A 13,028-nucleotide genomic window follows, 5' to 3' on the forward strand; every position below is an offset into this window, starting at 1 on the left:
AATAGTTTTCCAATTTCTTGTTCTTTCTCTTATTCTGGCACCACTATGATGTGAATGTTGGACCTCTTAAAGTTGTCCCAGAGGCTGCTTATACTATCCTCCTATTTTTGGATTATTTTTTCTTCTTTTTATTCTGATCGGTTGTTCTTTGCTTCCTTATGTTCCAAATCAGTGATTTGATTCTTGACGTCATTCACTCCACTGTAGTTTCACTGTAAATTGTTCTTTATTTTAATTAGTATACCCTTCATTTCTGAATGCATCTTTTTTATGCTGCTGAGGTCTTCACTAAGTTCCTTGAGCATCCTTATAACCAGCGTTTTGAACTCTGTGTCTGACAGCTTGCTTATCTCCCTTTCATTTAGCTCTTTTTCTGGAGTTTTGATCTGTTCTTTTATTTTGACCGTATTTCTTTGTCTCCTCATTTTGCCAGCCTCCCTGTGTTTGTTTCTATGTATTAGATAGAGCTGCTTTGACACCATGTCTTGGTAGAGTGTCCTAATGTAGTAGGTGTCCTGTAGGGTCAAGTGGCACAGCCTCCTCTATCACCCAAGCTGAGTACTCAAGTAGCACCCTTCATGTGGTCTGAGTACACTCTCCTCTTGTAGTTTAATCTTGGTTGCTCTTACCAGATCAATAGGAGGGATTTACCCAGGCCAGTCAGCTGCAAGGATTGGCTGTGACCACTGACCACCAACCACTGCTCTGCATGGAAGGTCAACTGTGCAGTGGCAGGGTGGTGGTGCTGTGACATTGTCTGTAGCTGTCCACTGGATGTGCTTGCCCTGGGGTTTCCCCTGTGGTACAGGTCAAAGTCAGCCCCCACCTGTGTTTTGCCCGGGGCCACCCTGGCTGAGCTATAGAGCAATCTGACATGGCTGTTACTTGTGCTGGGCTTGGAGATTCCCAGCCAGATTATTCTTATTAAAGCTCAACTGGCTATTTGAAGCCAAACTGCAGTAATAAGGATCCTGTGGTCCTTCTGGTTGGCTGCCTTCACCCACACCTCTTGGGCCATTTAGACTCTTTACATAGGCTATAACAGGTGGGGGAGGAAAAAGGCATGAAAACCACATGTAACCAAGGCATTTTTCCCCCAAGTGGTCAGTTTAAAAAAACAAAAAACAAAAAACTTATTCAGAATCAAGAGAAAATACTGTGTGAGAGCCAGGCTGCTCTTTCTCAGGACACACAGCCTCCTCATTTGTTCATGTAGAATAATGAGACATAAAGGCCTGCAGACTGTGTGCTTGGGATGGGGCAGGGCCCTGTGTGGACCCAGACCAAAGGGCAGCGATGCAGAAAGCTGCACCCCTACTTGCTGCCATGACTTAGGGCCTCCTGTGCACCCACAGAAGTTCCAGAGACAGCCACCACCCAACCTGGCACACAAAACATCTCCTTCTGGCTCTATTACACCCAGGCTCTTTGAAAGCCAGCTTGGGTACAAGAGTATACAAGAGTCTATGTTTATTGATTTTAGGGAGAGAGAAACATTAATCGGTTGCCTCCTACACACACCCTGACTGGGGTTCGAACCAACAACGTAGGTATGTGCCCTAGCCAGGAACCAAACCCAGAACCTTCTGATGTATGGGACAGTGCTCCAACTAACTGAGTCACCTAGCCAGGGCTTCCCCTTTGCTTTTGGCTAGAATTATATCAATTCATTGTGATGCACATTAGTTATTTCTTGCTGATCAGAGGTCAGAATTTATTATCTTTCTAATCAAAAGGGCCAATATAAGTGGTCACTTTGTGGTACCATGATCACATGACTTTATAATCATAGAGTTACTTATAGACCAATAGGTATGCCCATCTATACCTATATTGTTAATATTTAGACACTGTGTATGGTGAAGGATGTTAACTAACTGTGGTGACATACCTCAATAAAAACATTTTTAAATAATTAGACAAAAATAGAAAAGGAGTATGGAGTCAAGTAACTCAGTAGGACCAAGCTTGGGGAGAGGCGAGGAGGAGAAGAAACAAAGAAAGAAAACTTTACAGGAGCAGCCATGGGTATAGATGGAAACTCAGGAAAGCATGATGTCTTGGAAGCCATGAGGAGACACTTAATGCAAGATGAAGAGAGCTCTTGATACTTCAAAAGCTTATGATACATCAAATCTTGCTATGTAGACACAACCGGTTTTGCCTTGTGGTCAAAATCCAGAGCAATAAAATAGAAATCATAGTGAAGATAAAATAAGGAAAAATAAAAAATGGAGAGATGGAGAATGAGATAAAGAGGATGAAAAGGGAAAGGATATAAAAGAGAAACTGGAAGAGGAAAAAGAGGAGGTGAAAAAAGAAGAAAAATTGGAAAATGAGGAAGAACATGTAGAGAACATGTAGTCAGTAAACCCCTCCTGGCCACTCTCTGGGCAAAGTTTAAGTTGCATTTGAATATAACATGACAGAAAAACAGGTAAACCAATGGTTTGTTTGTTTTTTAAGATTTTTTTTTTTTTTTTTTTTTGAGAGAGGGGAAGGCAGGGAAAAAGAAAAAAATCGATGTGTGAGAGATACATCTGTTGGTTGCTTCTCGCACACCCTCAACTGGGGACCTGGCCTGCAACCCAGGCATGTGCCCTGACTGGGGATTGAACCTGCAACCTTTGGTTTGTAGGCCAGCACTCAATCTACTGAGCCACACCAGCTAGGGCTAAATCAATGTTTTTTAAAAAGGAAGGAGCAATTCAATAAAGAAATATATAAGCGGAAATATAAGAGAAAGCTCAAGAGAGAGAGAGGCAGGGGGAGAGAAAGAGAGGGAGAGAAACATCAACATGAGAAACATCAGTCAGTTGCCTCTTGCATGCAGCCCATCTGGGGACTGAACCTGCAATCCAGACATGTGCCCTGACCAGGAATCGAACCTATGACCTTTCACTTTGCATGTCAGTGCCAACCAATTGAACCACATGTCAGAGCTAAACAAGAAAATACTAATTTTTAATTCTGTGGAGAACTGGATGAGAGGAGTGCAAGGAAGTTTCTAAACATTCTGTTTTTACACTACTGTGGATCTAAAGTTTTATAATGTAAGTTCATTGATTTTATTTAATTAAAAAATCAGTGAAGAAATTACTAATCTCTGTGGAAATGTTCATAGAATAAAAGGGAAATCTGCTATAGAAAAAAAAGGAAGAAAAGAAAAGAAAAGGAGTATGGCTCTGGGAACTGCTGATATGAAATAGTAGGTCAGTTTTAGGACATTTCTATAATGTACTGATTTTCTATCCTAGCTGCATGTTAAGAATTACACAGAAAGCTTTTTATTTTTATTTATTTTTTTATCCTCACCCAAGGACTTTTTTTTCATTGCTTTTAGCGATAGAGGAAGGGAGAGAGAGAAGCTTCGATGTGAGAGAGAAACATCAACTGATTGCCTTGCATATGTGTCCAGATCAGGGATCGAACCCACAACTTAGATATATGCCCTGACTGGGAATCGGACCTACAACCTTTCAGTTACAGGGCAACCCTCCAACCAACTGAGCCACACTAGCCAGGGCCATGGGAAGCTTTTTAAAAAGGATGTCCATGCCTCATCCCATTGAATCAGAAACTTTGGGGGAGTGGCCTGGATATAGGTATGTTTTGAAGTTCTTTAAATATTTCTAATTTGCAGGCACTGTGATTATTATTGTGCTTAGGGGAGGAGTAAGTAAGCAAGATGAAAAAAGTAACTTTCAGTGAAAGGAGGAGTTCCTTAGTAAGAAAAGAGTTGCAGTGGGAAAGAAAATGTCTTATTTATACCTGACCTATTTAGAAAATGCAAACATTGCGAACCCTTCATGGTACTTACCATGTCATATATTGTTGTAAGCATTTTACTTACATATATTAACTAGTTTCATCCTCACAACAACTCTCTGAGATAGGAGCTGCTATTATCCCCATTTTATAGAGGAAGAAACTGAGACATTTTATAGAGGAAGGAATTGAGACACAGAGAAGTTAAGTTGCCTGAAATCATATAGCTGGTAATGTGTGAAGCCTATGCATTCTTGCTTCTAAGCAGCCATGTTCTTCAGTACAGTGAATGACAAGCAATAAAACTGTGAAAGCAGGAATAAATGTCAGGAAATAGAATAAAAGAGCCAAGGTAATTGATCAGATTTTTAGTTTAAGTTTAGCTTTTATACTTTTAGGTTTAGCTTTGGGCTTCCTGGCAACCCAGGCAGTCAGATTTTGGCTCTGAGTAGGCCTGACCCCCGTGAGTGCAGTTGAAGGAGCATACAGGCAAGTTCCTATCTCAGCGCCCCAAAACGGAAGAACCGCTGGACAAGGGGGCTGTTAGGGTTATTTTCAGCACTGAGCCCATATATCGGAACTAGCTTGTATGTTACAGTACCTGCTATTAGTGAGCAACTTGAAGGCCAGTATCAAATTCATCTTTACTTATTCATTTATTTCTCATTTGTTTATTAATTCAGTCATTCTTAATTATGTAAGAAACCTTTATTGAGCAGCCGGTACATTAGGCACTTGGTGCAGGGGATATAGAAATAAATGATACATAATCCTCTCTTAGGAAGAAGTTTACAATGTAAAAGAAGAGACAGAACTGTAAGCAAATTACTTTAATGCAGAAGTATAAAAATATAAGGGTCCACTACCATTCAAGAAAGGTGTAATAGTTCTGCTCAGGTGGACAAAAACAATTATATAGAGAAGATGGTATGTCCCAAACTCCTGACACAGTAGGTCCTGTCAATATTTATTGAATTGAATTGGATGTCTTAATTAAATTTCCTCAAATATTATGCTGGTGATTTTATGGGAACATATTTCCAATGTTAGTGTAGATGAAATGGGGAAAATAGGCCTCAGTATACATAAATTCTTTATATATGAATTGACTATGCATCTTAAAATGCCACCTAGTTATGCCGTAGATAAATATATGTGTTCTTATTATTGTTTGAAGTGTGTTTATTTTGTCTCAAATAGGTAATACATATAACATACCAATTCGTTTGTGGATTTTGGATTCTCACCCTTTTGCTCCCCCCATTTGCTTCTTAAAGCCAACTGCAAATATGGAAATCTCAGTTGGAAAACATGTGGATGCTCAAGGCAGAATATACTTGCCCTACCTCCAAAACTGGAGCCATGTAAGATCAATTTGGATTTTCTTTTAAAAGTTCTTATTTTTCTGAATATTTATATTTGATCCTAGTGGATCAAAGTAACAAATAAGTTACAGAATTTTCTTTCAATGATATTCTTCATATGGTCTTTAAAAGTAACTTGAAATTGTGCTCCCAGGGGCCATCTGAGTCCCAGAACCCTAATGACAGCAGCCTGCCTGAAGCTGCTGCCTGCAAGTCTAGGAGCCAACTGTTGTTTGCTTCCTATCTTTTCATAATTGTTTGCTGCTTGATAAAGGACATGTAAAGCTACTAGCAAGATATTGGGCATTATTTTCTAGTCCCTCTCTGTTAAAGATACTTAGATGATATATTTACTTACTTGTAGTTTTGCCTGTTTATAACCTTTAACAAATTGAATCATGTAATTTTCTGTTACGTGCTTTGTTTCAACTGAGCATTAAATTTTAAAAATTCACTCATGTTGATGTAACTGTAATTTACTTGTTTTACAAATCCTCATATTATGCAATTTAGTATTCTGCATTTTTCATCTACCATTATATTGAGCACTGATAAATCTCTAGGAATGGAATAATTGGATCAAAGGTTATAAATATTTTGAAGGTTCTTCTTATCTATTGCCAAATGGCTTCCAAAAAGTAGACAAAATGTTGCATGTCTACCATCAGTAGAAATCAGTGTAGGCAAGTACCTGTTTTACAACACCCTTGCTGTAATAGAAGGTATTATTAAAACAAAATAAACTTTTGCTTATGCCTTTACATTTACTTTAAAATGCTCTCATTTTTATAAGTAATTAAAACCTTTATGAAAGGATAATTTATAATATTTTTATATACACCCAGGAAGTTGTAGAATAGAAGGATAGGGCTATATGAGAGTCAAGTGAGGTTGCTGTAATGGGTGGCATTAAGATTATCACTTCTTATTTTATATACATCCCAAAAAAAGGTGTGCAATTGTGGATATGTTTTACTTTATTTATGGTTTCCATATTTTTCATATATATAAAAAACCTTTAAAAAGAAGGCAAAAAAGGAATAGTAAAAGAAAGAATTTACAATAATTTGTCAGTCGTGGAATTTATATGGAAAAACATTGACTGTTTATTGGCTGTTTTATGAACTTGTACATTAGTTGTATTAGTTGGTTTTAAAAAAGATCTCTAGTTAAATGTTATGATGGGGGCTTGATAAAAATTAGTCCATTGGAAGGCCAAAAATGATGTCTTAATCTTAATGCTTAGTTCTTCGGTTAGTTGAGAAATTAAAATCTTTTTCATATAGTTATTGATCATGTATATTTCTCTTTTTTTGAATTGCCTCTCTCCTTCATCCTTATTACCCTTCTTTCTCTCTTTTCTCTTCTTCTTTTTTTTTTTTTAAGGTTTTATTTATTTATTTTTTTGAGAGGGGAAGGGAGGAAGAGAAACATGAATGTGTGGTTGCATCTCACGCGCCCCCTGCTGGGGACATGGCCCGCAACCCAGGCATGTGCCCTGCACTGGGAACCCAAACAGCGACCCTGTGGTTCACAGGCGGGCGCTCAATCCATTGAGCCACACCACCTAGGGCTCTTTTCTTTTTTTAAAAACTATCCTCAAAAGGTATTTTGACATCTGTACCCTGTTGTGGGAATCTGTATTTCCTGTTTCCTCTTTCTGATTTTATTGGGCATCGCTTTTCACAGTATTTTTTGTTTGTTTGTTTAATAAATATTCAGAGATAGTCCTGTAATCTAGTTGAGGTTGTGCTTGATTTCAGTTCAGACAGTATTGATTTCATTTTACTATTCTGAGCTTCTATATTATAAACAACTAGTCTTAAAAAGACATTACATTATTTAAATTACCCTATTTAAAATTACTAGTAATTTTAAGTTCCACATACTCTTGTACAGTTGGAATTATAATTATGTAGTATAATTATATAGAATTTTGGAGCTAGAAAGAATCTAGAGGTTGTTTAGGCCAAGGATTACATTTTCCCCAAGAGATTCAGCGTGCTGTGTTAGGCCTATAGAATTTTGTTGGAATGGCACAATAGTTTTGTTTTGCTTTGTTTCATTCTTTTCTTTCTTTTTTGTTGTGTTTTGTTATTAATGTGAATTTGAATGCCTATACATGTACTCTTTCCAATCTGCCACAATAACAATCTCCCCTAATTTTCTTATCCTTAACCACTTCACAAATATGTTATCTTTCTTGGTCTTTAAAGGTGTTTGAGTGTTTGATCCTAATGGCCTCATCCTCTTATTTTATAAATAATGAAATCCAGACACTGAGAATTTAAGCACTTTTTAAAATTACTAGATATGAGCAGACTACTAGATATTCCTAACAATAATAGACATCAATTTTTTTGTGTGTGTAAACAAATACTGATATTTTTTATTTTTTTTCAACTTTCCAAAAAGTTTTATTTTTTTATTTTTTATTTTTTTTTAAATTAATTTATTTACTTTTTAAATACATTTGTCTCTGCCTTCCCCCCACCTCTTTCCCTTGCCCCCTCCCACCTTCCCTCCCTCAGCTCTTCCCCTTTGGTTTTGTCCATGAGTCCTTGCTATATGTTCCTTGACTTTCCCCTTCCCTTCCCTTTCCCTGCCCCCCCCTTCCCTCTTGTCTCTGTTGATTTCTTTTCCTTTCAGTGTTGCTGGTCATATTTTCCTTGCTTCTTTGCATTGTTGGTTAGGTTCCGCTTATAGGTGAGATCATATGGTATTTGTCTTTCGCCCCCTGGCTTATTTCGCTTAGCATGATGCTCTCCAGTTCCATCCATGCTGTCGCAAAGTTTAGTACTTCTTTTTTTCTTTCTGCTGCGTAGTATTCCATTGTGTATATGTACCATAATTTTTATACTTAGAATGTATAGTTTGTATGCATTGGCTCATTTGTTTCTCCTAACAGCCACTTGGAATTTATTATTCACATTATGTTGCTGATAACACTGAAGCTAAGACAGGTTAAATGAATTTCACTAAGGTTGCTTCACCAGTTAAATGAAAAGAAACAGTACCAGATTAGATAATATTTGTCAGTGCTAATGTTCTGATTTGATAATGGTTACATAAGTACTTTGCTAGTAAGCACATTAATGTTATTTTTCCACACTTCGGAGACATGGATTTAGTATTTCTTCGCTTTTCAGTTAAAAGATTTACATAATTTTTTAATTGAAAGTATTAAAACAGTTGAAGGTATCACCTAATTTACATGGTAGTTTTCAAGAAAAGAGAGCATAACATAGCACTTTGTTTTGGCTAACCAAAACAATGTTATAGGGTAACAAGGTAGTATTCGTTAGCAAAATTTTTGCATAACTCTTCCCTTTGTGTGTATTCTGCAGCCTAAATCTGTCATTGTAGGATTAATTAAAGAAATGATTGCCAAATTTCAAGAGGAACTTCCCCTGTATTCTCTCTCACAATCTGATGCGGCACGGCAAGTGGATTTGCTAGCCTATATTGCAAAAATCACTGAAGGTTGGTATTTTTGTTAAGCAGTTATAAGTTTAGAATTTCTCACTAATAGCCTCTACTCTCTGCTACTTTATTTTTATAAATAAATACATATATACAAACATATCTATGTTGAATAAAAAATTCCTGTGCATCTATCGTAGGGTATTACTTACCATACAGTTCCCATGAATATGGTTTCTTAAAATGTAAAAGATTACTTTTATACTGATAGATAAAAAGCAATTTGTGTTTTGTTCAATATCACTTGATATAGACAGGGATGGTTAAATTAGGTTAAATTAACAGCCATTATTACCTAAAAGATAAATCATAAATAAGGATACAAAATAATAACAATAGTAATAAAAAGAAGACAAATAATATAATAAGAAATAGTAATACAACAATGAACTGCTTCATGTACTCACAACTGAAAACCTACTTTTGCCCACCCTGTATTAATGATCCTAAACCTTTTTCCTTATATGTTTATGTGGCTTTTTGCCTCATTTCGATATATTGGACCTACAAATTCTATGATTCTCAGTGTTTCCATTGAGTATAAAGCAAAATACCCATGCTTGCAAAATTTTTTATGATAAATATTTTTTACATTTTAGACCAGAGCAGTAAGAATCAGAATAGTTTTTAGAATTATGAAAATCTGTATTTTTAGTCTTATATAATATTAAATGTTTGGAAGGATATTTTCCTTTTAAAAGAGTAGCCTTTATTTAGTGCAATATTTAATATTTAATATCAGGTTCCTGTCTTTCTAGCGTTTCATTAGTTCAGTAAGTATTTTTGAGTTCCTGTTATAGACTAGCACCATGTTTTCTGTCCAAGTTAATGAAGCTTGGTGTATTTTTTTTAAAGATGCTAAAGAGTTTTTTGATATTATTTTTAAATTGTCATGTTCATTCCCTTTTCTTTCTAGGTGTCTCAGACATAAATTCAAAGAACTGGGCAAATCATGAGAACAAAACAGTAAATAAAATTACTGTGGTTGGAGGTGGAGAACTAGGGATTGCGTGCACATTAGCAATTTCAGCAAAGGTATGAAAGCATAGTGGTTATAACTACATATATCATATCGCTACACTTTTGGGTAGTTTATGTTTAGTATACAAGAAATGATGGCTTCATTTTGTCATGTGAGAAAATCTCTTTTTGCCTTAAAATATATTTAGTTAATTGACAAAAACTAAAAGCTCTCATTAAGTTAGTCATAGAATAGGCTTTGAAAAAGTGATTTGAATAACAGGGTTATCAACCTAATTCAAGGGAAACCTCAACTTAACGTTCATTTGACTTAGTCATATATTCATTTGTTTTCTGAGTGATGCTGCTTTTTAAAAAAAGATTTACTTACTTATTTATTTTTAGAGAGAGAGGAAAGGATGGGGGGTTGGGAAATATCGATGTGCCGAGAAACACTGATGCATTGCCTCTCGCACACCTCTGAGTGGGAAGCTGGCCCACAGCCCAGGCACGTGTCTGGGCTGGGAATCGCACCTACCTGCGGCTTTGCGGTCTGTGGCATGACGCCCATCCCACTGAGCCACACCAGTCGGGGCTGAGTCATGCTGCTTTAATTAAACTCTTATTTAAGAACTTAATTTTAGCTCTTTCAAAAATTACTCAATACAATTTTTATAAGGTTGCCTTTTTTCATGTAATTACTGTACTTTCTTTAGGATTGTAGTTCCTGAATTGATAGTTTGAGATTTATTTTTCATTAGTCCTTTTCACTAGATATTTTCTATACAAATTATTTTTAGAAAGGCACTTAAATCCCCTTCCGAAGTGGTTCAAATGGCCCTCCAGGGCCCAGTGTCATGGTAACAATATGTCTATGTCATTTGAGGAATATAGTCCAGAATAGAATAGCTGTCCTTTTATATATTTATTTGGTAGCTGTCATTTGGTTTTCTAATCTATTAAAATTTGATTGCTCACCAACTAAATTTTTCCTTTTCCTTGCCATCTTATTTCTTCCATTTAAGACTCACATATGTCTTGGAGGTAGATTCTACTTCAGCAAATAATTAAATTGTATCCAGGGAGCTAAAAAATGTTAAATCTGGCTGCTGAGAACAATACAAGTATATGCTAACTTTTGACATATTTATAGTTTCATTTCCTCACTCGCCATCTGAACAGACTGTTCCCTCTTAATTGGAATTGGAATTGTTTTCAGTTCTTTTGTTACTAAATAGAGTGCTTCTGTAAATGCTGCTTTACAAGTTGCTTGTCTTCTCATCTGAATTTTTTTTAGGTGTACTTAATCTCAGAAGTAATGCTAGTGAGTCAGATGGCACGGGTAGTTTTTATGGCACGTATTACATATTGCAGGAATGCTCTTCAGAAAGGCAGAACTAATGGATGCTTCTAATAAAAATGCGCACATCAAACAGAATTTTGACATCTCTAAAATACTGAGTTTTATCAGTTTTCTTTGTTTTTGTTAAGTACAGTACAATATTCAAATAGTGCAATGATACTCAAATAGTACAATAGTAGTCATAATAGTGACAATAGTATGTACTAGTGGTGGTAGCAGCAGTAACTAACCTTTATTGAATGCTTAACTAGGTGCTAGGCATTTGTCTAAACACTTGACTCATTTGTACAGCAACCCTATGGCTTAGATACCATCATTACTGCCATTTTACAAATGAAGAAACCAGGGCATCAGGAGGTTACCCAGCTTGCCCAAAGTCACACTGTCAATAAATGGAGCAACCTTTGAAGTTAGGCAGTCTATTTATAGAACCTATATTCTAGATCCTTACTACTCAATATGTGGCTTTCAGACCAGCAGCATTGACAGCACCTTAGAGCTTATTAGAAGTACATAATCTCAGGCCCCCTCCAGACTTCCAGTAGCAAATCTGCATTTTAACAAAGTCCCTGGTGATCCATGTGCTTCACTGACCTACTAAATGTGATCCTTTAGCTTGAGAAGCTCTGCTCCAAACCGCTGTTACAGTGCTTCATTGTTATTCTTGGTGTTAGCAATAGACATTTAGGTTATTAGTCTTTTTTTTTTTTCTGAGTTTATTTGAGCCAAGCTGACAACATATTCTGGGAGCAAGATTTTAAATGCCCCCTCTATTTTTTTGAATATCCATATACTTATACATATTGTATTAGTAGCCTATGTGTACTAATAGACTCATAGGATAATTTGTATAAATGGGATTGATGGATTAAAGGAGTTACTGTGTTTTAAAATTTTGATAGAAATTGTCAAATTATCTCCATGTCAGTTTATTCTCATACCCATTGTATACGAAAATGCCTGTCTTTTACTGTTGTTAAACTTTTGGATCTTTGCATGTCTGATAAATGAAAAATGGTAATTCAGTTTTCTTTGCATTTCTCTTACAAGTGGTTAACAATAATAAAATTAATAGGTACAGTATACAGAGGACTGCTCTCTGCCAGCCCTGTGTCACATAATTAATCCTCACTACCCATGAAGTAAGGCCAAGTTCAATGACTTGCCCAGCATTACAGAGCTAATAAGTAGTTTAGCTGGGTTGTTTTCTTAACTTCTACACTTTCTTCCCGATAGTCTGGTAGATCCCTTGGTACTTTTGCTTCTGCACTCTAAGATAGGAGAGATCCTTAGAACCCTTACTACTTTGGAAGGAGACCTTCCACAATCTTCCACAAGGGTAATCTGATTTTTAGGATATTCCATGTTGTCATTTACAGTCAGCCCATCATGGCATCCAAGAAGCCGTCTACAGGCAGGTGGAGATATTTTCCATGAGCTCTCTGGGGAGAGTGCTGCATGACAATTAAATTTTATTTTAGATTTATTGCCATCATCCTTTTTTCTCTTTTTATATGTTTATTGATTTTTTTAGAAAGAGAGGAGGGGAAAAGAGAGAGAGAGAGAGAGAGAGAAACATCGATTGGTTGCCTCTCATACGTGCCCCGACCGGGGATCGAACCCACAAACTAGGTATGTTTCCTGACCAGGAGTGGAACCCCCAACCTTTTGTTGTATGGGACAATGCTCCAACCAACTGAGACATAGCAGCCAGGGCTGTCATTTTTTTTTTTCTTTAAGAGAAATTAGGCATTAGTGTTGACTTTCATGCTAGAAATGAGATGCCAAAATAGACCAAAAAAGAAATCACTCTAAATTCTTTCAGAATGTAAATTATAACATCAAAATGAAAACACAAACTCAGTAACAATAGCAAACATATTGAATGCACCAGGTCACCTTTATTACTTGTCCCATCAAAGGAAACCTGCAATCTGTGACTTCTGATTTAAGCCCTATTAGATCCCAGTTTTCAGTCCAACCTAAAGGATCACATTATTCAAGCTCATACTAATTTCTTGCTTGCATGTCCCTTTTATTGTTATTGCATTACTTTTTGCTTCATAAAATGGCACACAGATCCTGTGTAT

The 13,028-nt window shown here is 36.3% G+C and overlaps 1 protein-coding gene across 1 annotated transcript in view; it reads left to right on the forward strand.

Moving 5' to 3' along the window:
* The window catches only part of UEVLD (UEV and lactate/malate dehyrogenase domains), a 46,809-nt gene that overhangs the window by 12,777 nt on the left and 21,004 nt on the right, over positions 1-13,028 (forward strand). Inside the window, exons 4-6 of the mRNA XM_054586008.1 lie at positions 4,969-5,132; positions 8,480-8,615; positions 9,532-9,650. Of these exons, the coding sequence (XP_054441983.1) occupies positions 4,969-5,132; positions 8,480-8,615; positions 9,532-9,650 (419 nt within the window). The remainder of the gene's footprint in view (positions 1-4,968; positions 5,133-8,479; positions 8,616-9,531; positions 9,651-13,028) is intronic.

The sequence above is a fragment of the Pteronotus mesoamericanus genome, unplaced genomic scaffold, assembly GCF_021234165.1.
Source record: "Pteronotus mesoamericanus isolate MK-2021 breed Mesoamerican mustached bat unplaced genomic scaffold, CSHL_Meso_final contig_90, whole genome shotgun sequence".
In the NCBI taxonomy this organism is placed as follows: Eukaryota; Metazoa; Chordata; class Mammalia; order Chiroptera; family Mormoopidae; genus Pteronotus; species Pteronotus mesoamericanus.